The sequence below is a fragment of the Peromyscus maniculatus genome, chromosome 3, assembly GCF_049852395.1.
Source record: "Peromyscus maniculatus bairdii isolate BWxNUB_F1_BW_parent chromosome 3, HU_Pman_BW_mat_3.1, whole genome shotgun sequence".
Classification (NCBI taxonomy): Eukaryota; Metazoa; Chordata; class Mammalia; order Rodentia; family Cricetidae; genus Peromyscus; species Peromyscus maniculatus.
The window spans coordinates 44,200,431-44,217,778 of record NC_134854.1 but is presented as its reverse complement, the minus strand read 5'-3'; the positions used below and the strand labels follow the sequence as shown (position 1 = coordinate 44,217,778).

At 42.5% G+C, this 17,348-nt stretch overlaps 1 protein-coding gene across 20 annotated transcripts in view; it reads right to left on the bottom strand.

Annotated features, from left to right (window-relative positions):
* The window catches only part of Ezh2 (enhancer of zeste 2 polycomb repressive complex 2 subunit), a 91,063-nt gene that overhangs the window by 34,827 nt on the left and 38,888 nt on the right, over positions 1–17,348 (bottom strand). For 12 of the 20 annotated variants that reach the window (XM_076566397.1, XM_076566395.1, XM_076566387.1 and 9 more), the window contains 2 exons: positions 11,196–11,319; positions 10,209–10,337 (listed from right to left, as the gene is read on the bottom strand). In XM_076566397.1, coding sequence (XP_076422512.1) covers positions 10,209–10,337; positions 11,196–11,312 — 246 coding nt within the window. In that variant the 5' untranslated portion in view covers positions 11,313–11,319. Of the gene's footprint in view, positions 1–10,208; positions 10,338–11,195; positions 11,320–13,443; positions 13,465–17,348 lie in introns of those variants that run through there. The other 8 variants (XM_076566403.1, XM_076566404.1, XM_076566402.1 and 5 more) reach the window with 2 other exon arrangements.

Sequence of the window (17,348 nt, the reverse complement as noted above, 5' to 3'; positions counted from 1 at the left end):
TTTCCCCAGCCATTTTTGTCATTGTCCAATGGGCACATAACAAAGTAGCCATGGTGGCAGAGATGGAGGTTGTACATGGGCTTGACAAGATGGGCTGCTTGCTACTCACCAAGTCTGAACAACTGACTACAACGGCTGTTGAGTGCCAGATCTGATAACAGTAGACACCAACACTGAGCCCGATATGACACCATTCCCCCGATGACCAGCCAGTGACCTGGTGGCAGGTTGACTCTTGGACCACTTCCTCCATGGAAAGGACAATGCTTTGTCCTTGCTGGAGTACATACTTATTCTAGTTATGGATCTGCCTTTCCTTCACCTAATGATTCTACCCAAACTACCATCTGTAGACTTGCAGAATGCCTTATCCACTGTCTTAGTATTCTATAGTATTGTTTCTGACCAAGGAACTCGCCCAAGATCATGGAATCCACTGGTCTTACCATGTTCCCTACCATCCTGAAGCAGCTGACCTGATAGATAGAGTGGCCTTTTGAAGACCAGTAGAGCACCAATTAGGTAGCAGTAGCCTGGAGGACTGAGGCAGGTTCTCCAGAATATGCTATATGCTTTGAATCAGCATCCAATATATGATACGTCTTCTCCCAGAGTCAGGATCTATGGTTTCAGGAGTCAAGGGGCGGAAAAGGAAATAGTTCCACTCACTATCATCCCTAGTGATTTACTAGGAAAATTTTTGCTTCCTGTTCCCATGACCTTAAAGTCTACTGGCCCAGAAATCTGGTGGCAGAGTGGGGAGTTCTGCCAGGAGACACAACAAACATCCCATTGATCTGGAAGCTCAGACTTCTCCCGGGCCTCTTTGGGAGGCTAAGGAGGAAGAACATTGTTACGGGAGGCGGCTGATCCAGATTACCAAGAGGGAATTGGATTGCTGCTCCAAAATGGAGGAAAGAAAGATTCTGTCTTGAGTGCCGGAGATCCTTTAGGGCATCTCTTGGTGCTACTGTGCCCTGTGATTAAAGTCAATTAGAAACTACAACAACCAGGCTGGAGGGATAGCTAAGCCATTAAAGGCTAGGCTCACAACCGAAAATAGGAAACTACAACAACCTAATCCAGGAAAGATGACAAAGGGCACAGACCCTTCAGGAATGAAAGTATGGGTCACTCCTCCAGGAGAAGAGCCAAGACCTGCTGAGGTGCTTGCTGAGGGTGGAGGAAATACAGAATGGGTAGTAGAGGAAGGTAGTTCTAAATACCAGCTAATGCCACACAACCAGATGCAGAGACAAGGATTATAATTTGCACACGTAGTTCTGATGTATTTGTTTAGAATGTGTTTGTAAAGATACTTGTGTTTTCTCTCCTCCAGTTCTTTATCATGCATGTACTTACTCTAACATCAATTAAGAGAATATCAGTGGCCATCATATTTAAGTTTGAGATACTAAAAGAATGTCCCTCAAGGGACATTGCCACCTATTCTAAATTTATACTGTGTTTGTATGAGGGATAGTTATATCATGTTAGGTGTAATTATGACCTAGTTATTGCTTTCATTTGGAAATTAAGGATGACATAAGGAAATATGATTGTGTGTCACATTGACAAGGGGTGGCCTTGTGATGGCTATTCTTGGTGTCAACTGGACTACACTTGAAATTAACAAAAACCCAAATGGCTGGGCATACCTATGAGGGATTTTTTTCTTAATTAAATCATTTGAAATGGGGAGATCCACTTCTAATCTGGATCTTTTAAGGTGGGAAGTTCCACCTTTAATCTGGGCCACACCTTCTGCTGGCAGCCTATATAAAGGACGTGGAAGAAGGAAGCTTGCTCTCTGCCTGCTTGCTCTCACTCTGGCTGGCAAGTCCGTTCCTTCATCGACATTAGAGCCTACTTCTTTGGGAATTGAAGACCAGCTGAGACATCCAACTTCACGGACTGAACAACTATTGGATTCTAGGACTTTCCATTGGTAGACAGTCATTGTTGGACTAGCTGGACAACAGCTGTAAGTCAGTCTAATAAATCTGCCCTCTATGCAGACAGAGAGACAGACAGATTCACTATATAAGATCTGTTCCTAAAGAACCCTGACTAATACAATTAGACTCCTTAATGCTCTTTCTTTCATCCCCTTCTTCAAAAGCTTGACCCTAAATGAAGGCATCATAACCAACAAACCTAATCCTACCATAAAATCCAAGACAGTCTATTTGGCTGCAGCCCTGAGGTTAAAACATATCCTCCATTATATGCTGCTCTGCTAAAAACCAGTTTTGTTAAAACACTGAAGATCACAAACAGAGCATAGTCCTAAGACATAAACTACAAAATACTCAAAAATCTAGGTGGCTTGGTGTATGACTATAGTCTCAGCACTTGATAGAGACAGAATAAGGAGTTCAAGGGTTCAAGGTCAGCCTGGGCTATGGAACCCTGTCTCAAAACAAAAATCAAAACCACAGGGGGGAAATTAAGACACTCAAAACAGAGGAAAGCAGGAGTGGAGGGCGGAGGACAGACGAGACATCAAAGCATGTCTACACGCAGTCTCAACCAGCTACTTCAATGAGGGCACTGTGGACAGGAAACTAAATCATCACTCCTCCCGAAAAGAAAGAAACTCAAACCTGCACAGACAGAGCATTATGTGATTCAGGCTATCCACAAGCTGTGAAAGCAAACCTGTTTCAAAACTAACAGAGCAGAGCAGCTCCACTAAACATGACCAGACAAGGCCGTCACAACTGCGGGGGAGCTACACTTGGGTTCCAGTACGGAGACCCTGCAGGGGGAGCTACACTTGGGTTCCAGTACAGAGACCCTGCAGGGGGAGCTACACTTGGGTTCCAGTACGGAGACCCTGCAGGGGGAGCTACACTTGGGTTCCAGTACGGAGACCCTGCAGGGGGAGCTACACTTGGGTTCCAGTACGGAGACCCTGCAGGGTCGGCAGCTTCTGCTGATTTTGCCAACAGATAATTAAGTGCTCTCTACTGTTGACTGACTAGTCAAAATAGTGCTGAAGCAACTAGAGAGCTAAACAACAAGTACACCCCACCTCCAGTCACTGCATATGCCACGAAAATTCCTAATGGGTTGGATGGTTATTAGAATACAAAACAAAAAACAAAAAACCAAGAGATGGGTAATTTATAACCCTGAAGACCTTCTAAGCCCTTGAGAAACACAAAAATCAAAATCTTAAAATACAACTAAATTTACCAGAGATGATATCAAGACGGAAAAAATGTGAAAGATGTGAAGATTAAAAAACTACTATTTCTATGGGTTGGGGATTTAGCTCAGTGGTAGAGTGCTTGGCTAGCAAGCGCAAGGCCCTGGGTGCGATCCTCAGCTTAAAAAAAAAAAAAAAAAAAAAACACTACTATTTCTAATCCCAATTGTATGAAGATCTCAATCTAACTTAGACCAGATGCCAAAGTAGCCAATTACAAAGTAACAGGAGCTGGGGAGACGGATGGCTCAGTGGTTAAGAGCACTGGCCGCTCTTTAAGCAGATTTGGGTTTAATTCCCAGAACTTGCATGGTGGCTCACAACTATCCATAACTCTAGACCTCTTCTGGCCTCCATGGGCACCAGGCAGGCAAGTGGTGAACAGACATACATGCAAGCAAAACCCAAAAAAAGCACTCATATACACATAAAATAGAATTTTAAAATACCTTATAACAAAGACACATACATACACACAGGGAGAGAGGGAGAAAATGAGAGAGGGAGAGAGGGACGGAGAAAAAGTTAGTTTAAAAAATGGGGCCTATAGACTTTGTTGACTCCTCATGGGAGGCCTTACCCTCTCTGAGGAGTGGATGGGGATAAGGTGGGGGAGAAGTGGAGGGGTGAGTGGAGGAAGGGGAGGGAGTGGGAACTGTGGTTGGTATGCAAAATGGGGGGAATAAAAAAGGAAAATGGGGCCTAAAGAGATGTCTCAGTGGTTAAGAGCACTGACTGCTCTTGCAGAAGACCTGATTTCAATTCTCATCACCCACATGGTGTCTCACAACTCTCTGTAACTCCAGTTCCAGGAAATCCCACATCCTCTCTGGATTCCTAAAGCAACAGGCATGCACATGATGCACATACATGCAGGCAAACATTCAGCTTCACTGACTTAAAGCAAACTGTAACACAACATGTACCTATCATACTAGCAATGTCCTGTGTGAAGAATAAAGGAAAAGAGACACTTCATAAAAAGGTAGTGTGAGTGAGGCAGATGAGAGGGGACTATTTCTCCCTGGGGCATTAAGCAAGTGGTAAGCACTGATTAAAATCTGTCTAAAATCACTAGTAATGGGCCTATAAAGCAGTTCTCAGGGTAAAATACCGCCATCAAGCCTGACAGACCAAGTTCAATCCCCAGAATCTACACTGTGGAGAGCCAAGTCCCACAAGCTGTCCTCTGACCTTCGCAAATGCACACACATACACGAATAAAAATAAATGAATAAATATGTAAATAAAATTTAAAAAGTAAGTGCATTCTTTCAAAAAATGCAAATAAACTGTGTTTCCTAAAAGTGCAGACAGCTGGGAATGAGATAATTTGACTCCCTAAATGTCGAAGAATCCTTTGCTGCCTTGACTGTCTTAAACAAAAAGGACTGAGTAGAAAACCTAATGAATTACCCTTAATGCCAGTGCCAGCTAACTAAGTCATACCTAGGATATCTTGAAATAATGACAGCATGATCATAGTTGATGGCCCTCTGTAGCACAAATTGTTAGAAGGTCTTATTAATAAAAACAAACCTGGAGCCAGATATCGGGGTGAACACTGAAAGATCAGAGAAGCAGAATAAGCCACAACTAACCTCACCTTGTCAACTCCTCAGCTGATCCTGTTTCCTCAAACTGGAAGCCTCTGAGGCCTCATAGGAATGGATCTCAGCTGATTTCAGCAACCCTCAAAGGCAGCCTTAGCCAGGGCTGTTTGAGATAGTACCAGACTTCTTACCATCACAAGCCTGGATGAACCCCAGATGAACTGAATTGCAACCAATTTCATCTCAGCCAGAGAGGGATCACTTTCCCCAAGTCATCTAACCAAGGGACCACTTGGACTGTATGTAGCTAAAGACAAGGCTACACACTACTGGTACAATATGAAAACTTCCATGACAGGGATTGGTGCTAAGAGGCAGGATGATTGGTCCAAAACAATGCCTGAGACTGACCCAAACACCTTTTCTTCGGCTACATAAGCAGGCTATTCAGGCTCAGGGAGTTGGCTAGGAGACATTCTCCTGTGCTGTCTTCCCTAATGTAACATCAAGCACAATAAAGGCATCTCTCAAATAAAGGTCTTTCCTTGCCTAGTTTCAGGGTGCAAGCTAAGCTGGAAACATGAAGAGAGAGAGAGAAGCCGCCGAATGCAGAGCAGCGAAGCGCGTTGGCAGGGACTTCAGCAGCCACTTGGCTGAGCTGTGGGGTCCTAGGCAACCCACCTCTGCTGGGATTCAGGACATGTACCACCACACCAGCTTTAAAATCGTGAGTTCTTATAATCTCAAGACTTACAAGAAATAATGCTACTGTACTGAAACTTAAGGCTGTATCTGAGGACTTGGGTGTTGCTAAATGGTAATGTCTGGGGAGTGAAGAATACTAACAGCCTAGCTACAACAGGATTCTTTTTCTTTGCAAATTATAACTAAAGCTTTCCCTTTATAATCACCTGAGTGAAGTACATTGCAAGGCAATAAGCCATGGAATCTAGTACTTAAATGCCTGTAAACTAGACCCAGTTTTTCTTCAATAAAAATAAGTTTAAGTTGCACTTACATGTTCTATTATTTTAATAGAACTATTTTTTAATTATCTGTAAATATAAGCAAATAATTTTAATCACCTCAATTACTAGAAAGAGCAAATCTACATATATTTAAAAGGCCAAAAGTTTTATAATTCTTCATAAATATAAAAACTACTATATCTACCTAATGTTATTTCTATTTCTAACAACCCCACATTTAACTGCATACCAAAATTCTCACTCTTCTCATGAGACACAGATGTTTACAAACACATATTCTCCTAGAAATATACATGGCAGGTTATTTTATTAAATTACTTATCATGTCATTTACCAAGCAGACAGGCATTATCTAAGCAAGGCATTCACAGTAGAAAAAACAATTCACATTCAAAATAATGAAGGGCATGCCTGGTGGCATGCACCTTTAATCCCAGCACTCAAAAGGCAGGGGCAGATGGAGCTCCATGTTGGAAGCCAGTCTGGTCAACAATAGTGAGTTCCAGGCCAGCTAGAGCTACAACAAAATCACTGAAGGAAATATACTTTATAGTTTTTAGTGGGGAAAAAAATTACAAATATATAAGAACTACACTAAGAACATGAAGAGTAATGTCAACTTGTTTACTAAACCTAGGAAAAAAACAACTAAAAATGAAGATTCAAGTTTCTCTAGTTGTTAAGACAAAGCTAGTCACTTGGAAATTATTTTGATAAACAGCTACATGATAGCAATAGGTATGTTTCCTTTGGTATTACTTAATGACATCTTGATGCTGGATAATTCTGTAAAAGATTATCTGAAGACCAAAATGAATGCAAAACATAGTCACTGTCTTCAAGTCAAAAATATTTTTTTTAAATGAAGAAAGGAATTAAAGAGATGGCTCAACCATTGAAAACCTTTATGATTCTTGCAGAGGACCTGAGCTCCGTTCTCAGGATCCATGTCTGGTGGCTCACAACAGCCTGTAACTCCAGCTCCCGGGGATCGGATGCCTCTTTTGGCCTTCCCAAGAGTGGGAAGGAGTGATGGAAGTGATGGAGGAGCAGAGCCCTAGGGCTGAGATCCATGGTGGATCATGTCATGTGCAGCAGCCCGGATCTTAAGCAGATGCAGACTCAGCCCCGGAACAAGCTGCTTGACTGGACCTCCTCAAAGGACCATTGTGTCCCATTATGCCACTGAGGGCCGTATATGAGTCGATGGCCCTGACGTGGCCAGGATCCGGTTTGATGTCCAACGACGGCGTTATCATTTAATGACATTCCCATGTTCGTGGCCTGTGCTGTGGCCTGAATCTATTTATGTCTGTGGCCTGCACTGCCATCTGAGACCGTGGTGGTGTCCAGGCTGTCACTGAGGGCCAAGTCTGGGTCCGAAGTCCTGCTACAGCCAGGTCTAAGTTGATGTCTGTAGCCCATGTCACCACAAAGGCCAAGTGGAGGTTCCTAGCCTGCACTACTGCCTAAAACCATGTTGATATCCATGGGCCACACTGCTGCAAGGGAGGTGCATACTGATCAGAATAGCCTGTGCTGCCACCTAAGGCCATGGTGATGTCTGGGTCCGTGCTGCTGCTGAGGGCCATGTCTGGGTCTGTGGCCTTACTGTGGCCAGGTCTGTGTTGATGTCTGTGGCTGTGTTGCCACCAAAAACCAGGCAGGTGTCTGTGGTCTACGCTGTGGCCTGAAACCACGTTGACGTCCACAAACAATCCCAGCTGCATTGAGGTTCTTGTCTGAGTCAATGGCCCTACTACAATCTTGAGCCCCGTTTGTGATCTAAAGAACAAATAAGCTACTTTGGCAGTGATATTGATGCCTACAGATACACAGTGAGAAAGTAGGACATGGAAGACTTCTGTGACAACCCCTACCTCCACGCCAACCATCCCCACAAAAACAGTAACAGCCTAAACAGGAAGCCATGGAAGGGAACTCTTAAAAACTGAGATAGGATGCTGAAGTGTCCCTCTCCACAACAGATGGCTTCTGCAGGGGTGCAGGAAGGGAAGGGCTCAGCTCTATTTAAGGGGCAGGCCACTGAGAACTTGACCACGCTCCAACGAGTATATGGGGGGGGGGGGGCGGGTCACGAGGATGAGAGTGGGCAGGGAAGGACTGGGAAGCGAATGTGATACAGGTGTATGATGTGAAATCCCCAAAGAGTCAATAAAAATATGTTGGCAACAAACAAAAATATCCGAAACTTAGTATAATCTACAAGCAACATTAAATGGACACAGTAGGGTGTGTGTGAAAGAGAGAGAGAGAGAGAGAGAGAGAGAGAGAGAGAGAGAGAGAGAGATAAAGAACTCATGAGAGAGAGAGAGAGAGAGAGAGAGAGAGAGAGAGAGAAATAATTAAAGAACTCATGAATTTACTCCTGAATGAAATGACTCAGTAATCAAGAGCACTTGCTGTTCTTGTAGAAGAACTGAGCTCAGTTTCTAGCACTTACAAGGCAGCTTATGACCAGCCTTAACTCCACTTTCAGGGATTAGATTCCTTCTGATCTCTACAGACATGAGGTACATACAGGCCATTTACTTACATGCAGACAAACACTCATACATGTGGTGATATATTGTGTACCCTAATAAAATTTGCCTAAAGATCCGAGAACAGAACAAGCCACTAGATTAAACATAGAAGCCAGGCAGTGGTGGCTGCCTAGCACTCGGGAGGCAGAGATCTGTCTGGATCTCTGTGAGTTCAAAGCCACCCTGGACTACATGAGATTGACTCAGTCTAAGAGAGAAACACAAGGAGGCAGTAGTAGCACACACCTTTAATCCCAGCGCACGCGCACGCGCACGCGCACGCACGCACATTTAATCTCATCACTAGGAAGGAAGCAATATGGCTGGGTGGAGAAAGGTATATAAGGCGTGAGCAGATAGGAACTAGAAGCTTTTCAGCTGGAGAGCTTGCAGCTGAGGACTCAGAGGCGTTCAGTCAGATGATTCGTGGAGCTGGCGAGGAGATGTGCCAGTGGCTTATTCCTTTGTCTCTCTGATCTTTCGGCATTTATCCCAATATCTGGTTCTGGGTTTTTTATTAAAAGACCATTTAGCAATTCAAGCAACACATACACATAAAATAATTATTTTTTAGATGGGTGTCTTACTATGTAGCCCTGACTAAACTTGAACTCATAGATATCTGCCTGCATCAGATGTGGGCTACCATACCCCATTCAAAAATAAATCTTAAATAAACAAACCTTGCAAAAGAATTACCTGAAAGCCCTGTCTCAGAATGTTCATAGGCATAGAAGAGTACCCTTTACCCTCCAAATGATGATGAAAGCTATTACCTCCAATGTCTACTCTTTGATTTGCATGAAATAATAGGGAAGGTATCAGTATAAAACACGTATTTATAAAATTATAAGTCAGATTTTAAAGAGTTATCACCTAACAAACTATAAATAACTAGAAGCCTTCCCAAATCATGTCTTCTCACCAAGACCACACCACCACCAACATAATCAAAGTCACCATTAGGATCATGTGTGTAGCTACGGTATCATCACAGAAGTCTTTGAAGCCTGTGTGTCACACCACCTCCACAAGCCTCATACAAAAGCAATTATGGCATATTTTTAAAATTCTCATTGGATATTTTAGAACAAATAGATGTTCCCCACGTTTATACGCTCATAATTGACTACAATGTTATAATCTTATCCAAATTGCTTTCCCTTCAGTTTCCATGTGATACCCTACACCACGTCCTTCTACATCAAATAGGCACCTAAACAGGAATGCTCACACCTGAATCCTAACAATGACTCTCTCCTGTTTAGACCTTTGCCATCCCCCTCATTTTGCTGGCAGCATGCTTTGGTGAGATATTTAATTATAGATTCCACCATAGGACTTTCATTTGAGAGTATAATATAATTACATTTCCCCCTTTACTTACCATAGGATTTTTTGCTTTTCTTTGAAAATAGGAAATTGTCTGAAGGTGATTAAGATCTACCCGACTCAGAAAATGAGGTGGAAAATACCAATCTCAACACTGAATTTTTTAAATTCTCATACAAGCCTTAGCCTTTAAACAAAACACATAATAAAAAGCTTTCTGAGCTCATAAATATGAAAAGAAGTATTTCTTACCATGTGGCTAATTTATATTAAGGAGACAGAGAGGAAAGCAATTGTGAGTTAGAAAGCCTTGCTCTAAATAATACTGAACTGATGAGCATTTTAGAGATTTGATTTCAAAGTTATTTTTAAGTCTAATAGGCTTCAACACTCTGAATGAACTGTTAGAGGCATTGCTAACAGTGTGATAGAAGGCTGCCACTCATGCACACTGAAACAAACAGCAGTGAAACAGACATCCTGAAGTCAGTGACTTCCTCCCAATAAGCAATAAACAGTCCAATAAGAAAAAGCCAAGTGTGTGGATAATTATTACAACACTGTGTTAACCAACCTCCCTAGTCCCGCGCAATGAGCTCACAGAAGTCATGATGTGCACAGGCTGGATCCTTCGCTGCTTCCATTCTTGGTTTAAGGTTTCTGTTCTTTCCAAAATTTTCTGACGATTGGAACTAAACATAGTCTTTTAAAAACAAACAAATTGACCATTGTTACAATATGTAGCATCTCTAAAGCAGGTTAAAACCTAGTGAATCCTCCAATACCGTGACCATGACCGTGTCCTCAAGCGTACACAGACTTTATGATACATTAGTTTCACACATTCTAATAAATACAAAAACATCATTCCTGTTACTTCACTGTAAGTGAGAGGGAACAGGAAATTATTTCCATCCTCTCTTTGTTTAACTTTGTATTTCAGAAATCACAATGACTTTAGAAACAAATGTCTTTGTGTTTGGGCCCTGAGTCTACACAAGCAGTGCAAAGGTATACTGAAAAGACTAATTTCCAATCAGGCTAAATAATTTTAGACTAAAATATTTGTTACCATTAATGAGTATGATACACATTTTTTTTTTCATTTTTGAGGATCTCATGTATCTCATGCTGACCTCAAATTCACTTAAAGATCATCCCAGGATGTGTACATGCTACAGCACTTTGATGGAGGTCAGAGGATTTGTGTGAATTGGTTCTCTCCCTTCACCATGAAGGTGCCAAGGATCAAAATCAGGTCAGCAGGCTGGGCAGCAAGTGCCTTTACCTGATGAGCCTTCCCATCAGCCCAATCTTGAACTCTGATCCTCCTGCCTCTACCTCCCAAGTGCTGGGATTAAAGGCACACACCACTATACCAAGCAGCCATGATGTAATTTTAATTAGAGAGATCAAGGACCATGGCTTTCAAGTCTTCATCGATTTCACCGTAAATATGAACCTGACTGAAAATGTATCGTCTCAGAGTAAAACTATTTCACTCGGGGGAATGGAGGAATCTTTCAATTATATTTGCAACTTTGTAAAAGATTAAAATTACCTTTACTTCATCAGCTCTTCTGAACCTCTTCAGCTGTCTCAGTCTCATGTACTCTGATTTTACACGCTTCCGCCAACAAACCGGTCCCTTCTCAGATTTCTTCCCAGTCTGGCCCATGATTATTCTAAAAGCAATGATTTCATATTAAAATCACTTATCTCATCAGTTGAATGTGATCTTTTAATCCCAAGCAAACTGACAGAACAAAATATTTTTGCTGTTGATATTTGTGGAGAAATGCCTGTATGTTCTGTATGGTTAAATCCTGGAAATGTGTCATTGGATGTCACTCATTTAATGACATCTTTTAAAGCATATTTTTATCTCTAAACAGTCTACAATCCTAAATAGTAGTGGGTTTATAGAATTGTGATCTCATTACAGAAATTACATATGCTATATCACAAGCTAGTTTTTACTCGTAAGTGTCACATTTTTAGAGGGAAAAAAATGTAAAACATGTTGTTCGAATCTTAGATGGTCTTTTAATAAAAAAAAAAAAACCAGTACCAGATATTGAGGTAAAAGCTGAGGGATCAGAGAGGCAGAGCAAGCCACAGCCACCACCTATTACCTCACCAACTCCACAAATCCTCTGACTGAAATCCTGAGTCTCCACCAGAAAGGTTCTCAGCTGAACTGCTTTTAGTTCCTGTTTCCTCACACCTTATATATCTTTCTCCGCCCTAAAGGGTGTGTGCTTCCTAGTACTGCAATTAAAGGTGTGTGCCACCACTGCCTGGCTGTTTCCAGTGTGGCCTTGAACTCAGAGATCCAAACAGATCTCTGCCTCCGGAGTGATAGGATTAAGGGTGTGTGCCACCGCTGTCTGGCCTCTTTGTCTATCTACTAGCTGGCTCTGTCCTCTGATCCTCAGACAAGTTTATTAGGGTACACAATATATCATCTCAAAAACATTAAGTTTTTAGTTATTAAAAAACTATTATAGGGGCTAGAGAGATGGCTCAGTTATTAAGAGTACTGGCTGCTCTCCCAGAGGACCCAGGTCCAATTCCCCACATGTCGGCTCACACCCACCTTTAATTCCATTTCTAGGGATCTGACACTATCTTCAGGCCTCCTCAGGCTTCAGGCACACAAATGGTGCCCAGATATAACATGTAGGCAAAACACCCACACATACAAAATAAAATACGTTTTTTAAAAGAAGCAATGTATAACTGGTACGTTCCTCACATCCAGGCTTCACATTTATGGGCTTAACAAATCTCTGATCAAAAATATTCAAGAAAAAAATATTTCCAGAAAATAGGAAACAAAGCAAAACTTGAATTTGTTACACACCAAGTACTATGCATTCGATTAAAAAAGAAGAAGAAGACAACGTATAAGTCTGCTATAGTCCCGGCCACTCCACAGATTCCCAGCCACTCTCCACCACTTAGAGCACTGTCCACCCCACATCTCACTCACCACACAGCCAGGCCTGACAAGCCCCTCTATGGTGAACATGCACAAACTTCTCGTCACTTTCCCTAAACAAGACTAAACAACAAACAATGCAGCCACTATTTAACAGCATCTGTGTTGTCTAGTTACTGTAAGTATACCACAGAAAACTGACGTATATAGAAGACAGGCACAGGCCATGTCAATCATCTCGCCATTTATAGAAGGAGTCCACGGATTTCAGTATCCAAAGGGCTACTTCAATCAGTCCCCTCAGACATAAAGGGACCACTGTAGTTGCAAAAAATGAAAGTGAAAAGGTGCATTTCACAAGCACTAAGAGTCGAAAAGGTACAGGATAAGAAGGACAAATGAGGGTCAGGTGCGGTGCATGCCCTTGATCACAACACCTGGGAGGCAGAGACAGGCAGATCTCTGAATTCGAGGCCAGCCTGGTTAAATAGGGATAAATCTCTCTCCCCCCACACACACCAGACCACACTTCTCCATCCAAATACCGTGATGGTGTCTTTGCCTCTGGTGCTACGTTCATTCACACGTAGGGTTTTGTGAGCAAGAGGAAAGAAAGGGGCAGCAAATGCAAAGGAAATGCTCCTACTTTATCTTCAGCTGTAGACTCTGAGCCAGTCATATGTGACAGTGGAAACTAGCTACAGTTCAGACATATAAAACATACTAGAGCCCGGACCTGAAGTCTAAACCAGTGTCCTTTTCTAGAACATTTTCTTATGCGAGTATTAGAACCACACTGTGTCTTCAAGAGATTACAGGAACATTTCTGTCTAGCTGTATGAGATGTTATGATTTTCAAATGTACCTTAAGAGCAATAGGACACCAGAGTGTTGCGTAAAAGGAGAGGTGGGGTGATTCACATGCTGAAGAGACTAGGCTGGCAGCCATATCAAAACGGGAGCGGGGATGGAGGAACTGAAGAGTAACCGTGTGGCCGGGCGAGGGCCGCCACCCAGCCATCTCTGGAGCAGGAGACCAGTTTAGACCACACTGGAGACAGAACAAAAGTGATCACTTCGTCCCCAGCTGACTGGCCAGGAAGAGGGGAGAAACTACAGGTGGGAGGGAGTCCCGGGCGACGCGCCTCTGAAAGTAACACTTTCTTTTCAGGTGCCGCCCTGGTCTCGCTGCTTCTTGTCCATCAGAAGGTGAAGAACTGACTCCTCCACAATTCCCAAACTCCACCACTGTCATATTTACACTTAAAATCACAATTTTCCCTGTAAACCACCCCCACTGTAAATAAATTTGTCACTATCAAGAACAGGGTTTTGCCCTCTCCTTTCCACTCCTTCCTCCCGTCGGCCCCCTCTCTCCCTCTCCCCATCCCTCTCTCGCTCAGAAGAAAAAAAGAACAGGTTTTACTCATTTATAAAATCTCAGTGACTGTCTCTGTGTCTAGTAGTAATGGACTTGAAAACACACACAGGTTAATTAGTAATGTAAAGTGAGCGTGAGTACTCCTGCATCTTCCTAACACATCATTTGTAAGGTTTAGCTCTGCTACAAGGAAAAAAGGGAAGAGTGGACATCTTGGACTATCCATGCAGAAGCCAGAAATAATGAGGAAAAGGAAAGGAAAGAAAAGAAAAATGAGAAAAAGAGATGGGGGGAGGGGAGAAGAAAGAAACAAAGAAAAAAGAAATGGCCCAATTCCCAAGAAATGAAGAGAAAAGGAGTATGACTCTCAGGGACACTCGGGATTCTGGGTGAGCTGTCCTAGTGAGAACACTTGAGCCCTACCGCCAAGCAAAGAGCAAAACCAATTTTAATAAGTGCTCAGTTATAAGAACAAAAAATACATGCACCCCCCACCCCCACCCCCACCATAAACTACTTTGGATTAGGTTTTCTAACAATCACTGATGGTATCTGACATTCTACTTATGTATACAATACTTGGTATTGAGACCATATATACAATTACATCTCAAGTCATGTTGGGCAGCTTTTCAAAGCCTGCTCCGTTACCATCACCACAAAGAGCAGCGACCTCTGCTCTCCACCAGGAGCTTTCCCCATCTTCCTTCTGTGTCCCACGGTGATGGAAGCCCCTGTGAAATGGCCAGAACACTGCTTTCTACCTCTCGGTGACCAGACAACACAAGCCCAAGGACTCTACATTCTTCCTAAGGAAATCAGGTGCAAACCCACACCATGGAAGACAAGTCTGCCTAACCGACTCTCCTGACCCTCCTCACCCAGCTGCCAACAGGCTAGCAAACTAAGAGAATTGAAACAAACTAAGTTCCAAAACACAGTATTGTGGCCCTGATACCTTCTTTAAAGTTCTTGCCAGTCAAGACAGCAGTTATTATTTTCTCTTCCTAATAAATGTTTCTTTTTCTACTTGACTGGAAAACTGAGATAAACTACATGAACTACTTATCTTTCCAACTAAATTAGCAGCTCTAACAATGACTCTTAACTAAATACCAGGCTAAATAAGGTCAAATCCAAACCCAAAAGAAGCAGGATTACAATATTCTCAGTGACTTTTCCTTTAAAAATACTCTGGCTTTTCTGTGTCAATATCACCCCCGAAAACACGGTGAGTGACCTAAGACCCGCTGGACTTTCTGTAAGAAACGTGGCGAGCATCAGCCCTGAGATGTGCCGCAGTCCAGAAGGGCAGGGACTCCACATGCCCAGGGGAAGGTGCTGTGACAGGAAACAGGGTAGCGACAACGGGCAGGCTAAGCCCGTTTTCTGAAAAAAGACACCTCATCTTTCAAATTGCCCTAATGGATAAGGACTGGGTGGGTCACCCAATAAGTAATTTGAAATTTTTTCTTTTCTAGAATATGTACGGTGCAACTTTCGTTTTTTTAACTACAATGATAAATTACCTAAGAACTGGCAACCAGTAAGCTCAAACTAGACGATTAACATTTTTTAAATTTATTTACTTCCTTAAGGCTTTGTTTGTTGAGACAGGCTCTCACTATGTAGCCCAGGTTAACCTCAAACTGACACTCAGCCCCCAATGCTAGGATTACAGGGATGAACCACTAAGACCTAGCTACACCCTCTTGACTATGATCTTTTCTTAATGGTGCTAAAGAGTACAGCAAGCCTTCATGTGTGCTATATGCTAAGCAAGCACATTACCATTGAGCGATATTGCTATATATAGTTAACAAATTGTGACTTGTTTCAAACCAGCGAGATGGACCTGACAATGCAGGAACCTTAAACTATTACCTCCGGCAGATGGCCTGTAGGCAGGTCTCTGGGTCATTTTCTTGATTAACGCTTGAGGTGAGAGGGCTCGGCCTCCATGGAAGGTACCCCTCCTGGGCAGTGTAAAAAAGCAAGCTGAGCAAGCTACAGGGGCAAGCCATTCACTGCAGTACTCCAGGGTCTCCTCTCAGTTCCTGCCTCTGGGTTCCTGACTTGAGTTCCTGCCCTCAATTCCCTCAGTGATAGACTGTGACATAGAAATCCAGGTCAAATAAGCCCTTTCTTGCTTTTGGTCAGAATGTTTTATCACGGCAACAGAGAGCAAACTAAGACACCAACAAAATACCACTTTATCAGCAGCACCTCCTAGAGACTATTATTTGTATTTAACAGTGGAAGGAAGCCGCAGTGAATGCCTGTAATCCTCAGCACTAGCAAGACATACAGCAGGGCAAGGAGTTCAGGACCAGCCTCAGCTACATGAGACCATATTCTCAAAAAACAGGGAAATATGCATCATCTTTATGCATAACTTAAGCTTTCTTTTTCTGGTAGGTAAACACTCTCCACAGACATAAAAATACCTAAGGGGAGAAATGGGAAAACTAACATTAACTTCCTCTATGCTTGTTCACCAGCATTTCTGCCACTTACAAGTCCTCACTGACCAATCTAGAAAGGTTATTTCCCTCACATTTCCTGACTCTTAAATACTTTTCTAAAGATTTATTTTTATTTTATGCATTGGTGTTCTGCTTGCATATATTTCTGTGTGATAATAATGACAGATCCCTAAAATTGGAGTTACAGACAGTTGTGAGCTGCCATGTAGGTGCTGGGAATTGAATTTGGGTCCTCTGAAAAGCAGCCAGTGCTCTTAACAGCTGAGTCATCTCTTCAGCTCCCATTCCTGTGTTTGTTGTTGTTGATTTGGGGTCAGAGGTTTCAAGACAGGATTTTTCTATGTATCCCTGGCTGTCTTGGAAAGCTCTGTAGACCAAGCTGGCCTTGAACTCAGAAATCCACCTGCCTCTGCCTGCTGAGTGCTGGGATTAAAGTCATGTGCCACCTGGCTGACTCTTAAATATTTTTGATGGCCACATGTCTTATAAAACCCATTAGGAATTTAAAAATAAAGTTGCTGGGGTTGGAGAGACAGCACAGCAGTTAAGAGCACTAACTGCTCTTCCAGAGAACCCAGGTTCAATTTCCAGCACCCACATGACAATTCCCAACAGTCTGTAACTCTAGTTCCAGGGGACCTGATACCTTCACACAATATATGCAGGCAAACACCATGCACATAAAATATTTTTTAAAAAAATAAATAAATAAATTTGCTAACTTTGCTTATACTATAAAGCAATTTGAATATAATTAGAATTTCATGAATAGTACTATAGCTTTTTGCTACCAAATGATAGACCAGTTAAAAGAACTTATAAAGTTCACATAATGCAAATTTTATCTGCATGTATGTGTGTGCCTGTTCATATGGGTACACGTGTGTGTGCAGGTGTGCATGC